A 19,102-nucleotide genomic window follows, 5' to 3' on the forward strand; every position below is an offset into this window, starting at 1 on the left:
CAAGTAAGTGATAGACTTAAGAAAAAAATCGTAAACAACAAAAGTCAAACGCCACCGACCAAACCTCCCCAAGACGCCTGAAATCACGAGAGGTCGGCAGAGGTCAGGGTCAAGGTCGCGAGCATTCATTCTCAAGAGCAGCATCCCCCGATCCCCGTTAGGAGTTTATGGAAAGGAATTAGATATAATAAGAGTGTTTGAGCTGCCAAATTGCTTCGTTCTCTATTTCCTTGTTTGTTTATGTTCGTGATTTGTGGGTTTGCGCGTTTGTTTCTTCGCTTGTTTGAGTGCTGTGTAGATTATTGGTGTTTGTGCTATGTTGTTTGGTGTTTGCAGTGTTGTAGATTGTTGCTGTTTTGTTTCAATGCTTATACAGATATCTGTTTGTCTAAGGTTATAATCGTATATATATATATATATATATATATATATATATATATATATATATATATATATATATATATATATATATATAAATATCACATACATACATACACATATACGTATATATATATATATATATATATATAATAATATATATATATACATATATATCTTTCGACTCGAGGTCCTTTACTTAGCAGACTGCTAAGTAAAGATCTCGCAGCAGACTCCATTGTTTCAATTTCCTTCATGGCTTCTACCTTCATTTATATATTTATCACCTTCCAGGTTTTCCTGATTCAGTTTTATATATATATATATATATATATATATATATATATATATATATTATATATATATATATACACATATATTATGCACACATATTTACATATATTTATATACTGTACATATATGTGTGTGTGTATGGTTACATAGAAATTTCAACTTACTTTGGCTTTATATGATTATTTTTGTTTGTATAACACCTTTGGTTGTCCTATCACATTAGTTAATTCATGAATATGGTCAGCACTTGGAAGGGTGACCACAATTACGCGCCAGACGCCTTGAGCACATAAGCCCTTCGAACATCCGTAGGGACTCACTCTTATTCCCAGCCGAGTACTCAGTCTGTTAAAACCTGTTATGTACATGATAGTTATTGGATTACAGTGGGTCACAGGTAGTCTGGAGATGACTATGGGGCTAGCAGCCTCATTCCTCAAAATTAATGCTAAGAAATGGAAGGTTAAGGCTTCCGGATTCCATCTTTATTATTGTGGTGTAAGAAGTGTTTATTTCTGTGTGTGTGTGTGTGTGAGAGAGAGAGAGAGAGAGAGAGAGAGAGCGAAATTCCCTTTGGACATTTTTATTGGGAAGTTGAAAAGAGACAGAGAGCGTTCCCATTAGAAAAATGTCTTGGGAAGCTGAACCATATTCACGGATTCTGTTATTCATAATCAGATTATTATTTCATTTTTCGTAACCTCATAATTCGAAGCTACTTCCTTAAGATCCAGTGTCTGTTTTCCTTTAACGTGTGAATATAATATATAAACGTGTGTGTGTGTGAGTAACTGTCATAACTAATATATGCTATGATCTCGAATTCTTTTCACTTTTTGGGTACACTTGTCACTATAAAGGCTTAGATCTACATGCAAAGAATATCAAGCAATTTTAACGCCCGTAGCAGGATTCGACCCCGCATCCAGAGTATCAGAACAAGGTCAGGTTGCTGACCTGACCACGAGAAGGATAATAGTCTCTTGCAGCTCATGCATTTTTAAAATCAATAATATATATATATATATATATATATATATATATATATATATTCATATATATGTATATGTATATGTATATGTATATAAAGTTTTTTTTGCCACGGAGCTTAAGTAAAGGGTCGTAGTAGACCGAAAGTTCTTGGCTCTCTCGCCTTTCATTTTTTCCTCCGTGGCAAAAACCTTTATTTATACATAGCATCACGTTTTATATACTTCGTGATCAAGTTATTCATATATATATATATATATATATATATATATATATATATATATATATCTATATATATAGTATCTATATATATATATATATATATACATATATAGATATATATATCTATATCTATATATCAATAATATATATATATATGTGTGTGTGTGTGTGTGTGTGTGTGTGTGTGGTGCTGTGTCTATCGTTATTGTGTCTTGACGTACCGGCATTCCTTAAGTAGCCATGAAGATGATATTAGTAAATAGCCTTTGCTAACCTTTGCCGTTATTTCACATCATGGCGTTTTAGCAATAACCTTGAAGGCAAAACAAAATGCGAAGAATTATTCTCGTTTCTGTGTTGTTCCCAAGGGCGATCATAAAGAGCCCTCGTCATTCTTTTTTTTTTTTCGTAATTTGTTTTCGCGTTTGCCATTTTAAATTTGGTCTGCTTATTTATTTATTTACTTATTTATTAATTTATTCATTTATTTATGTATTACAAGTGGATTTAGAAGTATGACTTTTTTGCTTGATATTTGTTATATATTTGATAATCGTCTCTAGTGCCCATCCCTCCCTTGCGTATAAATACATACTACATACGTACATACACACACACACACATATATATATATATATATAAATAAAAAATATATATATATATATAATGCCTTTTCCCCCTAAGACTTTGGGGATGAGGTTGCTAGACCCATCACATCTCTACCTTAGTTGCAACTCACACTATTTGGTAACTACCAAGTACCTTACGTAATGAGGTCAACTGAACCGTATTGGAATATAATAGATCTTCGTAAAATCTTTTCTCCTCGTCCGGGAATCGAACTCGGGTACAACATTCCCAGGAGCATATCACTTAATTGAAATTTTCATGTATTCAGTTTTATACATTCATAAATACTCATCCATATTCATACACGTGAATAACGTAACTCAAAGATTCCCATGAACTCTTACAACGAAGTGTGATGCATTTCCCCCACGCTGGATTACCATCTGACATGCGCAGTGAAGACCTCACGCCTGTCAGTCAGCGTACACTTGTCCATCACACCAATTCGCTCTCCAAAACGTGTTATTATATCCCTCGGGGCTCAAGACTGCTCCAGGAAGCCCTTGGGGTGGGTTATAAAAGTTTCCTTTAAGAGACATACTCCGTAAGGGGTTAGTGCCGCCACTTACACCTCACGCGTTGCACAGTAAGCAGGATTGCCTAAGGAACTTTGCAGCGTCCCTTAGGCGCCTAGCTGCAACTCCTTCCATTCCTCTTACTGTAACTCCGTTTATATTCCCTTTCTTCCATCGTACTTCACTCTTTTTACTCTCAATTTCCGGCTTATCGCTGAATGACCTCATCCTAGGTCCCATCACTTGGCCTTTGGGATGCATTCTATATTTTATTCTATTCCGTTATCTCTGACGACGAAACAAACTCAATTATCTCGACCCTCTTTCTGAAACGAGATGATTCCGTATGACTAGAGATGAATTATTCGTATTCATCCTGAAGTCATCGCTCAATTGAGAGTTCAGGGTGACGATGAGGAAGCTTTTGATGTCACGACGTCATAATGACTGTATAGACGGAGATGTTTCGTTTCATGTAGCCATTGTTATCAAAGCTTTGGTAGTGTCATAGCTTCTGAGTTATTTCATTCTACTGTTCAGTTGCTACGATATTGTATAGTTCAGTTGCTACGATATTTTCTAGTTCGACTGCCATGGAAGTCTACAGTACGATTACTAGGGTATTGTACAGATCTTTTGCTACGGTATTCTACAGTTCGAATCCTAAATTATTCTACAGTTCGATCGCTATGGCGTTCTCCAGTGAGATAACTCCCATAGATTCATCGTGACCCATGGCATCACTGTTCCTGCTTATCCTTTGTATATTTCGAATTATCCTGAAATCCTTCCAACCATCCCCCCCCCCAACCCCACGCCCCCCGTTGAAACAGATGCACGCATCACGAAAACTTCGATCATAAAGATTATCATCATCTCGCCTGAACGGAGTATTACATAGTTTCTCACGTTTGTAGTGTTTGTGTCTGTTTGTTGCGGAGATAGCCTTGTTTGTTTTAGTGTTTTTTTATTTTCCAAGTATGTTTCGACGATTGTGCGAAATGATTTCCAAAGAGCGATCTGGGTACGGAAGTCATAGGCCAAGGAACGCGCCGTTAGAATTTAGCGAGCGGAAAGCGGAAATGCGTTTCTTACTGAACGACTCCGTGTTTCTGCTTTCTGAAAATCTTCACCTGAAAACCCTTATGGACAGAATCGTCAGACCTATTATAAAACCAAGAGGACTCCAAAAGAAATCAGCTGAGAGAGAGAGAGAGAGAGAGAGAGAGAGAGAGAGAGAGAGAGAGAGAGGCAGGATTGGAATCTTCTGATCTCCTAAATGTTGAAGTATCTGGAGATCAGAAGCTTTCAAACTGCCTCTCTCTCTCTCTCTCTCTCTCTCTCTCTCTCTCTCTCTCTCTCTCTCTCTCTCTCAAACATTCTGAGGTTAGAATATTCCTCAGCTGCCTCGTTCTCTCTCTCCCTTAAACATTTGGAGATCAGAAGATTCTCTCTCTCTCTCTCTCTCTCTCTTGAACATTTGGAGATCGGGAGACTCTCTCACTCTGAAACATTTTAATTCCATAACTATGCTTAGGCAGACAATTTACAAATATATATATATATATATATATATATATATATATATATATATCTATATATATATATATATTTATATAATATATATGTATATATATGAGTGTGTGTGTGTGGGTGCGTGTAATTTACATAAGCATTTACATATATGTATTAATATATATAAGTATATTTATATATACATACGTATATATATATATATATATATATATATATATATATATATATATATATGTCATGTGTGTATTTATAATTATATAATATGTATGTATAAAATATACAATTTAGAGCCGTATATACATACATGTGCAGGATTTAATTCTACCTCGTATCTGCTATGGAAATTACAGTCTTACAACTGCGCATGCGTGAGTCAGCTACTTCCTGTTTTACGAATTACAAAGACCCTTCAAGTATTCTCTGTCTTTCTTTATTTTTATAATAGATTTGCAGAGTGAAGGACGGTCACACGAGATTGAGAGATGTATTGTTCATGAAGATTCGGTTATGGGAATCAAGTCCTTCACTTGAAGACTTGAAGGTCCTTAAAGTTTTTGAGATTTGATTTTGATTTTTAGTGTCACCTTTTGATTTATAATCTTGGTCGAACAATGTATAGACTATATATATATCATATATTCATATACACTATATATTTTATAAGTATACGTTAACACATGTATATAAATACACACACACACACACACACACATATATATATATATATATATATATATATATATATATATATATATTATTATAATATATATATATTCTCAGTATTAAAGCCGTTTCCTACATTCGTAATTTAATTGGTAAATAGTGAGTAAACCCATCCACGGTAAAATAAAAACAACACTAGCTGTCTCATACACCTCCAGAGAACGTTCACCTTATCAATCAGTATTACACGGCATATACTTCAAATCAGTTTCAATATTCCTTCATTGTCATTGAACACCCACACTTCAGTGCCATAAAGGAGAGTCGGCTCAACAATTTGGTTTTATATTTGAGTCTTAGCTTCCATTGACTATTATAGTCTCTATTATGTCTGCAGTATTTCAAAACCCATCAACAGATTTTTTCGCCACATCTTTTAGAAAGAGAAACTCGCAAAAAAACAGACGAGGAAATCTTTACTTACTTTCAAATTCCACGGCGGAAAACATCAAAGGGATAGTTATGAACACACTTTCTAAAATTCTGTGATGTTACGCCGACGTGAATTCCTTCTCACAGTGTACAGGCGTAGAGATTACCAATCTCATATCTTAAAAAAATGATAAAAAAAACTTCAGAAATTATTTCTACAGCGCATGCGCACGAAAGTGGGTGGATTTATATACGTATAGTAATAATGTCTGCAACATTGGAAAGCATTAAGAACTTCTACGGGATAGAATATCCACATTTCATTCCCCTTGTTTTTAACGAAGCATAAATGTGACAAAGCTAAGTAGATTATAGTAATTACTTACCAAGTTACTACTATAAGTGAAGTGGACTTATACACATTTATTTCTCTGCAGCTTTTCGTCCTAAAGCTATTTTGTGTTCAAACTGCTCAAGGGAAGTAAATTGTACTGAATGATATATTACTACAGCGTCACACTTCGTCATTAAGAGTTCACGTTTTCTTCACCATCAAGACGAGAAGAAAATCGTTACTTATCAATCACCTAAAAGTTTTTTGAATACTGCTTTGAAATGTGTCAGTAATTGAAGTTCGTGAGGTATAACACAATCCTCTCTCTCTCTCTCTCTCTCTCTCTCTCTCTCTCTCTCTCTATATGAAAAAGGGTCATATGAGGTTGTTAATTGCTCCGTAAGGTGGGCAAGGGTCATGTGTGGTTGTTAATAGCTCCACGAGGAAGCCAAGGCTCATATGAGGTTGTTAATTGTACCACGAGGAAGCCAAGGGTCATCTGAGGTTACTAAGTTCTCTTAGAAGTAGTCAAGGACCCCCTGAGGTAGCCAAGGGTCCTATGAGGTTACCAATTGCTCTTCAAGGTATAGTCAAGGACCCCCTCAGGCAAACAGGTGCACTCGGAGGTAGCCAAGCACCCCACAAGGTTGCTAAGTTCTCCTTAAGGTAGTCAAGTGCTCCCTGGGGTAACCAAGGACCCCCTGAGATAGATAAAGGACCCCAGGGGCAGCCAAGTTCCCCATGAGGGCCCAGTCCTTTTAGAGGTATCCAAGCCCACATCCCCACCCCTTAGTTAACCAATTATTATTATTATTATTATTATTATTATTATTATTATTATTATTATTATTATTATTATTATTATTATTATTATTATTATTTCAGGAATCTCGTCAGACAGACAGGAGCTACGCTGACCAGCCAGGAGGTGGCTCTCAGCGGTGCCAAGTTGGTGATAGTAGCCGTGGGAAGAGACTATTACGACTACCTGCCACTGACGCACCTCAGAGGGAAGATAGTCATTGACGTATCGAACAACACAGAGAAGCGACGTGGACCTCAGTAAGTGTGCCCTGCTGGCGGCCATGTTGGATTTTTCTTTTTCCTATCTGTTTACTTATGGTTATTTCATTGTTTTTGTTGCTTTGTTAATTATTTTCATTTATCGTTGTTAGTAAGTGAATTAGTTTTTCTTACTTATCTGTAATTTGTTTTAGCCGTGAAAGATATATATGCTCCGCTTTTGTCCCATAGCCTCTTTAATTTCCGTGATAATAATCATAATAATAATAGTAATAAAATGTCACAAGAAGATAAGAAAAATTACATGGCAAACTTGAGCTTATTTGTCCAGTGAAAATAATAATTTTTATTTGCTCTGCGAAAATAATTTTCCAATTTTTTATCTGTATCGTTATTTGTCCTGTAAAAATTATAATAATACTTGCCATTTTTTCCATTTTTATTTCTCCTGCGAAAATAATAATTGCCAAGTTTTTTTTTTTCATTTGTCCTGTGAAATATAGTAATGATTGCCAGACTTTGCATTAACTGTCTCGTAAAAAAGATAATGACAATTTTCTACTTTATATATATATATATATATATATATATATATATATATATATTATATATATATAATATATATATATATATATATATATATATGTGCTTCGCGAAAATAGTAATAATTGCCAACTTTTAATTTATATTCAGAACTGAAATTCATACTCAAAATAACTTTCATTGCAGCTACAGAAGCAACGCTGAATACCTTCAAGGTCTCGTCCCAGAAGCAAAGGTCGTGAAAGGCTTTAATGTGCTTTCGGCCTACGCCCTGGAAAATGGAGGTCTGCAGGGGAGCAAAGAGGTAGAGAGAGAGAGAGAGAGAGAGAGAGAGAGAGAGAGAGAGAGAGAGAGAGAGAGAGTGGAAACTTGTATGATAGTACTATTAGTAGACTTAGAATATAAAGTGGTCCTTTTGATTTTAGTTTGTAGAGAGAGAGAGAGAGAGAGAGAGAGAGAGAGAGAGAGAGAGAGAGAGAGGTGGTAACTTGTATGGCAGTACAATTAGCAGACTAGAATATAAAGCGGTCCTTTTGATTTTAGTTTGTATAGAGAGAGAGAGAGAGAGAGAGAGAGAGAGAGAGAGAGAGAGAGAGGAAAACTTGCATGACATTACTGTTATCGGACTAGAAAATGAAGTGTTCGTTTTATTATTATCAGTGTACATAAAGAAAGAGAGAGAGAGAGAGAGAGAGAGGAAAATGCATGATACTATATTGCCTTTAATAGTTTGTTAAATTAGTTTTTTTTTCTTTTTGCCTTAAACCGTCCCAAAATTCGTATTTTGAATAATGATTTGTATTTTAAATTCGTTCATAAATAAGGTACATTGATCGGTGGATTTTAAAGCTTCTTACGGTCTTATATATTGCTTTTAAAAGTCATTGAAAGGAGTTATGGTTTTTTTGCTTAAATCATCCCACAAGATTTAAAGGATAAACTGTCTGCTTCCAGTTGATAAGTAATGTTAAGCTTCGTACATATCAAGTTTGTAGGTGTTCATTGAAATTAAAGGTCTGATTCTTTGCTTTTAATGCGTAACTATATATAAGAACGTCATACAATTAAGCATAAGACTTAAATTATGTTACGCAGTCTTAGATTACGCTAGCTGCAATGCTTTGTAATCAGTATAAAATTTAGAATTTTCTCAGTACTGTAAAAAACTGCAATATATGAAATTTACTCTGTTTTAAAGAACTATCTCGATTCAGTCTAATGCTACTGTGTATGAATTTACTTCTTTTCTTTTCTAAAGAACTTTCTCAATACAGTATCTAGTCACAGTATATAATCTTTACTCTTTTTAAAAGAACTATTTCAATACAGTATTTTAAGCTACAGTATACTAAATTTACTTACTAGAAAAAAGACTTCTCTCAATACAGCATTTACCTACTGTACAGTATGTGAATTTACTCCTTTTTTTAAAGAACTTTTTTTAATACAATATCAAGCTACAGTATATGAACTGTACTTTTAATGGAAAAGAACTTTTTCAGTACAATATCAAGCTACAGTATGTGAAATTTTCTTGGTTTTAAAAAGAACCTTCGTATTAACCTAAATGAACATAGAATTTCCTTGTCTTATAAGAACTTTCTCAGAACAGTAAGAAGGTACAGTACATGAAATTTACTTATTGAAAGAAAAAAGAACTTTCATAATATAGTGTCTACCTAATACAGTATAAAAAGAACTATCTCATTACAGTCCTGAAAAGACCCTAGTCCCATAACCACTAGATACTCTGAGGTCAGGTTCCACCCGGTTTGTTTACATTCCTCACCAAAGGCAACCTATCCTCAGGTCTTCTTGGCGGGCGACAACAAAGAAGCCAAGACTGCCGTGTCCGATTTGGCTCGATCGATGGGCTTCCACGCAGTAGACTGGGGAGCCCTCAGAGCTTCTAGGGACATCGAGGATGTCCCCCTCAAACTCATGCCCTCGTGGAAGCGTCCCGTTGCCGTCGTGTTCGGCGTTTTTGTGTTCCTCTGGCTTCTTGCGTTCGTTTCGTAAGTTTGATTTTCACGTTTTCGTTGTGTTTTGTGCTTGCTGATATTAGATGTGTATATTTGTACACTTTTTAATTTTTTTATTGTTATAAACTGGTTCACTTCAATAATGTAGAATTGCTTGTAACTATAAATTGTTTTTATTTTCTCCATCATATAAAACAACTTTTTTGTGTGGTAAGTATATCTGAACATTTAAGAAGTAATTCAGCATTTTGCATGCCATCATTTTAGGAAGAGTGGCATATAAATGGCTGTCAGGATTTCCAGGCTTGAGAAAATCTCTCTTCTCTCTCTTCTCTCTCTCTCCTCTCTCTTCTCTCTATCTCTCTCTCTCTCTCTCTTCTCTCTCTCGTCATCTCTCTCCCTCTCCTCTCTCTCTCTGTATATATATATATATATATATACACATATGCATACATTTTTATATATATATATATATATATATATATATATATATATATATATATATATATATATACATACGCTGCCCATAAATAAACGTTTAAATATGTACTTCTAGAACATAAGATATGGTTCTTGTTGGATGAGTCAGTTACATGCTCGACTACCGATCTACCGATCTCAGGGTCTGGGTTCGATTCCCTCTCTGCCAACAAGGAACCAGAGGAAATTATTTCTGGTGATAAAAATACATTTCTCGATGTGGTTCGGATCCCACAATAAGCTGTAGGTCCTGTTGCTAAGGAACTAATTGGTTCCTAGCTACGTAAAACTATCTAATCCTTCGGGCCAGCCCTAAGAGAGCTGTTAATCAGCTCAGTGGTCTGGTAAAACTAAGATATGCTTAATTTGAGAAGAAGATTTAGATACATATGGCATTCCAGGTTCCAGATTTGCCGCAACGTGGCAGAAGGCGGGTGGAGCTGGGGCTGGAAGCACTTGGGAATGACGAATTTCAACCGGGTGCTGGCCATCTGCTCCCTGTGGACCCTTTCCTTCTGCTACCTTCCAGGTAACAGCTGAGCGTTGATATTTTAATTTTATTTTTAATCTTTATGTTATTTTATTCATTTCTTACTGTGTATTAATAAGAAGTGGCTTTTTCTTGAATGTATAGTTGGTAGTGGCGTTTTTTCTACTGTTATAAGATAGTTTTTAGGATTCATCACACCTTGACGAATATTTCGAAACGGATATATTAAGCGCCTAGAAAAGTAAAATAATAAAATTATTGTGACATTGGAAATTGAAGTAAGAAATATATATATATATATATATATATATATATATATATATATATATATATATATAAATATATATATATATATGAATAACTTGATCACGAAATATATAAAACGGGATGCTATGTATAAATAAAGATAATGCCACAGAGGAAAACTGAAAAGACGAGAAATGTCGAGATATTTCGGCCTTAATGACACTTTACGTGAGAAAAGGGTCGTGTAGACCGAAATATCTCGGCCTTTCTCGTCTTTTCATTTTTCCTCCGTGGCATTACCTTTATATATATATATATATATATATATATATATATATATATATATATATATATATATATATTATTGAAGAACGCAAGTCTACTGATAAAAAGATTCATAATCCTGACATTTTTATCTAACAGGTCTGATCGCCGCCTACATCCAGCTGTGGCGTGGAACAAAATACAGTCGCTTTCCGAAATGGCTGGATGACTGGCTCAAGATGAGGAAGCAGTTGGGTCTGCTCATGCTGGGGATGGCTTCCATGCATGTCAGTTTGTTTTTCCTGGAGCTTTTTTATTGAGTTCAGAAAGTTTATAGGTTTGGTCTTTGAGGAGAAAACTACTGGTAATATTTGCAAAATTTGGCCAATAAATGATACCTATATAAATTAGACTGTTTAAAATTATGAAACACTGTACGTTGACGTGGCTTGGACATGTTGGATGAATTGAAGACTTAGGAATGGATGGAGATATTTCATTCAGAAAGCTTAAAACTTTTCTGTCTCGGGAGGAAAATATTCCTAAGTTTTATCCAGTAATTGATAGGTTGGAGAAATATGATGTGTTTAAATGCTAAATGAATTAATTTGGGTGAAACGATAGAATGTTTGCTTTATGGGAAGGAAATATTGCAAGTATTTGCAGGTTTTGGACTTTTGGCTGATAACTGATGAGTGTGAGAAATATACATTCGTGAAGAATGAATTAGTTTGGGTGAAAAATTTACATAAGTGATAAATGAATTAGTTTGGGTGAAATTTGGATCAGCGTATTTTTGGTGTGGTCTGGTCGTGTGGGGAAAATGGAATATCTAGGGCGGGTTAGATTGATTGGTGCTATAAAGTGTTTTATGTGTTGGAAGTTGATTGCCCAACCACCACCAGGTAGGATACAAACAATAGAAAAATTCCTTTTTTTTAGCTGTCTTTGTTATTGTTTGTTTTATATAGTTTATTCTTTACTACTCTAGTTTTTCCCTCACTGGGCCAGTGAGCTTTTAATATGTATATATATATATATCTATATATATATATATATATATATATCTTTATTTATTTATTTATTTATTTATTTATGCATGCATTAAGCTACAAATGTCCTTTAATATCTAATTCACTCTACCTCGGAATTAATATATTTTAATATATGTTAACCTAGGTGGGTGAATCAGATATTAAAGGACATTTGTAGCTTAATGCGTATATATGAATCACGGTAATATGATAAGACATATATATATATATATATATATATATATATATATAGTATATATATATATATATATATATATATATCGTATGAACAGTTTTCCAAAATGTAGGCTTTGAATATACCTCTTTATGCCTACAACCATAAATCTTAATTCGAGTCACAAAAAGCAGTGTTGTTGTCCTTGCAGTCTTGTAATCACAACCTACAACCATTTCAGGCCTGCCTGTCCGTTGCCTACACAACCCCCCAGACCATTGGTTGGATCTACGAATCGCCCACGAAAATCAAAGCGGTAGTCCAAGTCGACGCCAACACCACGAAAACGGACACGTTGACTATCTACGATTTCCATCTCAACTGGAGAGGAGAACTCTTTATGACTATGGGTAAGGTTTGTTTGTGTTTTGGATCTGTTGACTCAAAACTTAAGCTTAGCCTCAGAAGAGAGCTATGGATCCCGGCTCTCATAAGGTTTTTCTATATTTTAGACAGCTTGTATTCAGTTTATGTAGCTATTAGGTTTATAAAAGTACACTCGATTACAGATGGTTTCAAACTTGTAAGACAAAACCGTTCTTCTATGAGAGTCATTTGACTCAGTTGTCTGACTATATTGTTCAATAGTAGTACCCGTAGGATGATGGTGCCGTCAGTGCACCTCAATTGGCCCACTTTGTTAGCATAACTAAAGGCTAGTTGCAGCATCCTTCGGCCCTTAAACTGCGCCCACTTTTAGTCGTTTACTTGTCCTACGTTCCCACTTCCTTTCTTCCAACTAACTGTCCAACTTCTCCAACTCCCTCGTTTCTTACCTTCTAGGCACTGAATGATTGTCAGTGTTCCAGGGCTTATGGTTTTTTTAGCCAAATTTCAATAGATCAAATCAACACTTAATGATAATAATGATAATGATTTTAGACTCAATATCCTGATAATGACTATAAAGCAACCATTCACCTCTTTTCCATACAAGGTGGTAGTGCCATCAGTACACCTCACACGGTGTGCTGTAGGCATTACTTAGGGTTCTTTGCATCGTCCCTTCAGCCCCTGGCTGCAACCTCTTCCATTCCTTTTACTGGATCTCCTTTCATTTTTTTCTTCCATCATACTTTCCCTAACCCTCTTCTCACAATTGTTTCACAGAGTAATAGCTGCGAGGTCTTCCTCATGTGACCCCTTTCAAACCTTTTCCCTCTCTCAATTTCCCTTTCAGCGCTTGGCCTTCGGTCTAACTAGTCTCATATTCCGTTCAATTCTCTTGTGTTCCATACAGGCGCCGTTGCCATGTGTCTCGTCATAGTCCTGGGCATCTCTTCGCTGCCCTCCGTGACGGCAACACTCTCCTGGAGGGAGTTCACCTTCATCCAGAGTAAATTGGGATGGGTGGCCCTCATCTCTGCCTGCGCCCACGACATTTTCCTCGCCTGGAAGTACATGTTCATCTACTGGGGGTGCTTCAACACCCTGCCCATAGGACCTCAGGTGGGTTGGATTTTCAGTATTGTTATTATTCAGAAAAATGTACCCTATTCAGGGGCCATTGATTTGAAATTCAAGCTTCCAAAGAATATTATTATTACGATTATTATTATTATTTTTTTTTTTTTTTTTTGGTAGAAGACCCTCTTTTAGACAAATGCTGTTAAAAATAATGGCAGAATTAAGCGAGTTGATTTTATATATTGCTTTTTCTATTTTCCTTACAATTTGCTTCTCAGGCTCAGCAATGTTTCTGAGTAACTGTCATTTATAATTTTTTGAAAATTCCTAATGAATATTGGCCAGTTACTCAGAAACATCGCTGAGCCTGAGAAGCGAATTGTAAGGAAAATGAAAAGAAACAATATATAAGATCAACTCACTTAATTCTGCCATTCTTTTTAACAGTATTATTATTATTAATATTATTATTATTATTATTATTATTATTATTATTATTATTATTATTATTATTATTATTATTATTATTATTTTATTCAGAAGAATGAACCCTGTTCATATGGAAAAAGCCCACCACAGAGGGCCTTGACTTGAAATTCAAGAAGCGTCCAAAGAATATTATGGTGTTTCATTTGCAAGAAGTTGCAGAAGGTAATTGGAAATATAGAAAGAAGAGATCACTTATTAAAAAAGAAAAAAGAATTAACAAATTAATAGTTAAATAGATAAAAATGTAAGTTATTATGATACTATGAGAATTGTATTAGGGTAGTAATGCACAGGCCTTAGGCGAGTTGGTTCAGTTCCAGTATTTTTTATATGAAATGATTCACAAATTTATATGATAAATTAGTATTTTTTGTATAATAGTTTAGGTCTTTGATCTCGTTTCACTAATAATAATAATAATGATGATACAGATATCAGCTTAATAATAAAAATAATATCAGCTTAATGATAAAATTATCACCTTAATAATAGTAATAATAATATTATGCCAGCTTACCTTTGACCTATATATTAATGTATATCCAAATGTATATCCAATGGCTCCTTGTCACAGTACAATAGTTTAGTTCAGTGATGTTGTGTAATAATAATAACTACGTATAATAATAATAATAGTAGTAGTAGTAGTAGTAGTATAAGTTACCATTGACTTGCATAATAATAACCACTGTCTTCTATCAACAGTATGCCCTGTACCCAGCTTTCATCGCCGTCATCATGAAAATACCCCTTCTCCTGCCCCCGGTGGACAACTACCTCCAGAGGATTCGGAAGGGATACGAGCGTAACGCCACCTACGAGACGGGCAAAGTCGAGCATGCCTAGTGGGTATTTGGAGATGGCTCAGAGGGATTCCGACCGCAATTCAGCCTGCATTCTAAATGTGACGTCATATAGACCTCGAAGAATTTAGGCTGAAAGAATTTTGGATGGATTCTGTAAGTCATATCAGATTGGTCTAAAGCAGTGGTTGTTAATCTTTTTAGTATGGCGCCCCCTCTGAGAGTTGATCCTTCCCTCTACGCAACCACCCCCCCGCCCCCCCCCCCCCCGCCCCCCCCCCCCCCCCCCCCACCCCCCCCCCCGACCCCCTTGCATCTATGACTAAAATTCCCTCCCAAATATAAAGGAAAATAAAAAAAAAAGAGAAAGAGGAGGGGTTTCGAGGGATAGGGATGGAGGTAAATAATTACGAAGCATGGGAAGCCCAACGAGTCTAACTAAGAAACTATCTTTATAAGGCGATACGTTTGCATTTGTTCATAAACTTCAGAATATGAGTTCCTCACTCTTGTGAAGAGAATAACGAATATAATTAGTCCCCTGGAAATTGCTGACGCCCCCGGGTGAGAACCATTGGTCCAAAGGAATTCAGGCTGGATTCTAATGTTACGTCAGATTGCCCTAAAAGAAATTAGGCTCAAAGAAGACAGACTAGATTCTAAATGTTACGTCCGGTTGGTCTAAAACAATTTAGACTGAATGCTAAGTCATAAGAATTCAGTCTGGATCCATAATGTTACTACAGCTTACCCTACAAGAATTCAGATTTGATTGTAAAAGTTACGTCAGATTGGCCTAAAAGAATTCAGACTGGCTTCGAAAATTGATATCAGATTAACCTAAAGGAATAAGCTTGAATTAAAAGAGGTCAATAGTACTGACCTGAAAGAATTCTGCCTGAATTTAATTTAAAAGGGTACATTATACTGACCTGAATTAATTCAGGCAGAACCGAATTAAGAAAAGATACATAATACTGACCACCTGAAAGAATTCAAAGTGAATTCGGAAAACCATTTTAGGATGTTTAAAAAAATTCAATTTTGCTTTGATAAATTCGGATTTCATTGGAGTCAAGAAAAGTAAACAAGATAGAACTGAAATTCTTATGAGCTAAAAAAAATTATTTATAGCAGTAGGGTTTTTAAGTTGAAGGGAAGTCATAATTCTTATCGAGGCTTCCAACAGATTTTTTTTAGTCTTTGAAAGACTTAAAAATGCTATGGGTACAGAAACTAGAAATAATCTGTAGTGGAATGATGCATTTTTTAGTCTTTTATACTTAGTTGTATCCTATTCTCTTCTATTTATTTAAATGCATTTTCATTTGTTTTATTTTTAATGGTATCAACAGGTTTTATGCCTTGTAATGTAAATAATCGTGAATTATCCTGAATTTAATACTGGGGCTGTATTCACATTTGTCTAGTTCAGAGCAGTATAGTATTTTGGTGTACCGGATCTGTTAAATTTAAGAGTCTGTGTCAGAAGATCATTCCCTGTAAGTTTGGTAAGATGACTCGAATCCAGAGCATTATTTATCTCCACAAAAAATTCATTATAACCTTTAAATGTTTTCCTTCAGTCATTAAGTCCTATTTTATGACAAGTCTAGTTCAGAGTTAGACTTGACCAAAATATTTTGATCATCATCCAAACCTTGATTCTCAGCAACGTTTGATGGCTTATATGCAGTATAGAGTAATATATTGCTCTAAGAATATCTAAAATCTTAAAAACATTTTCTTTAAGCAATGTTTTATGACCCCAAAGACTTCAGGATGTTTTTCATAGGCCAATGGCGTTCATATATCTAAATGGACTTTTCTCTCCATCAGTTCTTTTAGTTATACATAATGACTTTTGTAAATATCTGAACCTTTCTCACAGTAATCTATGTACTAGTCTGTTGTCTGGTGACTATGTGGGCATTTGGTTAGCCCTAAAAGTTACTTGTTTGAGAAATGTTCTGGGAGTTCCATGCGGTAAAGGGCTTTGTAATGACCTTTGCTGTTGCTAAACACTGTGATAGTAACACCCTCACCTACTCTAGTGGGCCATTGGTACCACCAGTCCATGACTTCAGTATCAAAGAATAGAATTATCACTGATTATTAATCATCTTCACGGGCTGTTTTGATATTGATGATATTTATGATGATAATAAAAGATTAAGTAGACTGACAAACTTATTAAGCGGTATTCAACCTTAGAGTTTGTACATTACATTTGTATTTTTATCGACATTTTACTCTAACATTTGTTGGAAGTTTAATGATTTGTGTTATTTCAATATATTAAGGAATACAGCATTCTGTTAGTTTCAATGTATGTAATTAACGGTATTTTTGGCATAATTACTGATAAGTTTTATATAGCTGTTGCCTTCAGAATATTTTTGTATCATAAGCGAAAAACTACAAATTGCTGGAGTACAGTGTAAATAAATACACTTATGTTTATTTTATAAAGAAAATTTTATATCAAATAGTACTTAACTTTTCATTGTTATTATTTAATCTCTCCTTGTTTACTAGGTATCAAGAATATATATTGATGGATTTTAATAAAAATTATATTAGATTTTGAATGAAATCTGAAGTTGAATATTTATTATTATTATTATTATTATTATTATTATTATTTTTATTATGGAGTTGGCAAACGTATGGACTCTCAATATTGATCTGTCGAGAGAGATTCACATGGCTCAGTTTGTATTTTACTATTTATACTACATTAGTGCTTTTAATTTCCAACGTGATTCCCTGTCCATCATTTTGTAAAAGTCGTTGTTTAGAACTACATACTAGCTCCAAATTTCGAATGTTTTGTAACATTTTTTTTTAGTATTTTACTTCAGAGAATTCCTCTGAAATCTAAGTGACTCAACTGTTCGTTCATTAGCCACAACGTATGATGAGTTTTTTGTACTAATTCAGTTCAGAAGACTAATTCATTTACTGCAGTTCCAACCAGTTATTTAAATATGTTTCAAGATTTATAGTCAACCCATTCAATCAGTTTTTGAAAGTTTTTTAACAGGTGTCAGCCTAGAAACTGTGATTGTATCTGATTAAATTGTGAAGTACTATTCTGTCAGGATACAAAAACAAAGGGACAATTATGGTATTTAGCCTAGTAAGTATGTGTGAACGCGACCTTTTACCGTTTTTTATAATTAATTTGATTTGTTCATGTTTAATATAATTTTATTTATAATTTTTTAATATAATTTCCACTTCTAGTTGCCTAATACGTGTAGGTGCTTGAGAAAGAGGTATTATTACGATGAACATTGTGAATACTTTTTTTAAATGGTTATTGCCACAAAGTCCACATGTAAGAAACTATATGAATGTTATTTGGGAAAAAAGGACTACTAAATACCTACTCCATTGTTGTAAATATGTGTTATTATCCGTCTTTTATACACTGGGGAAATTCCAAAATTACCCCAATGCTCTACAATTCCCATTTTCTTTGTAATGATTATTATTCATTATATATCATCAGCCACTATCATTTTTCATCATCATTGTATCATCGTTCTTTTTAAGGCATTTAAATTAGATTGTGGTATAAGGATGGAGTAGCATTGTACTTGAAGCATTTTTGTTGTAATAGTGATTATCGTATGTAAACCAGGCAATTATTTACATACATATATTATACACAGACACACACACACACTTTGTCTCTTTTAAAACTACGGTTGTGAAAATAATCTAGTTACGTCGATGCCTGGCTATTGTGAGAAGTTCATTTTTCATTGAATATCTTGTACTCGTTTGTATTCGCACTTAATAAAATTTATATCTTTTATTGGGAAGCATTTGTGTTCCTTCCGGGTATACAACAGGAAAATAATAATAATAATAATAATAATAATAATTATTATTATTATTATTATATTATTCTTATTATCTATTATTATTATTATATTATTATTATAATGATTATTATTATTATCATTATTATTATTATTATTATTATTATTTTATTATTATTATTATTATTATTATTATTATTATTCTATTATTATTTTTATTATTTTACACGTTGAATGTTTTGAGATGATTCAAATAAGTCTTCGAATGAAGTGACCCAT

General features: G+C 34.3%; 1 protein-coding gene across 2 annotated transcripts in view; it reads left to right on the forward strand.

Annotated features, from left to right (window-relative positions):
* The window catches only part of LOC135205491 (metalloreductase STEAP4-like), an 83,035-nt gene extending 64,219 nt beyond the window's left edge, over positions 1 to 18,816 (forward strand). For both annotated transcript variants that reach the window (XM_064236208.1, XM_064236207.1), the window contains exons 4-11: positions 6,880 to 7,056; positions 7,747 to 7,864; positions 9,370 to 9,575; positions 10,424 to 10,551; positions 11,182 to 11,309; positions 12,473 to 12,641; positions 13,532 to 13,740; positions 14,893 to 18,816. In XM_064236208.1, coding sequence (XP_064092278.1) covers positions 6,880 to 7,056; positions 7,747 to 7,864; positions 9,370 to 9,575; positions 10,424 to 10,551; positions 11,182 to 11,309; positions 12,473 to 12,641; positions 13,532 to 13,740; positions 14,893 to 15,033 — 1,276 coding nt within the window. In that variant the 3' untranslated portion in view covers positions 15,034 to 18,816. The remainder of the gene's footprint in view (positions 1 to 6,879; positions 7,057 to 7,746; positions 7,865 to 9,369; positions 9,576 to 10,423; positions 10,552 to 11,181; positions 11,310 to 12,472; positions 12,642 to 13,531; positions 13,741 to 14,892) is intronic.
* Positions 18,817 to 19,102: the final 286 nt, after the last annotated feature.

This window comes from Macrobrachium nipponense, chromosome 24 (genome assembly GCF_015104395.2).
Source record: "Macrobrachium nipponense isolate FS-2020 chromosome 24, ASM1510439v2, whole genome shotgun sequence".
In the NCBI taxonomy this organism is placed as follows: Eukaryota; Metazoa; Arthropoda; class Malacostraca; order Decapoda; family Palaemonidae; genus Macrobrachium; species Macrobrachium nipponense.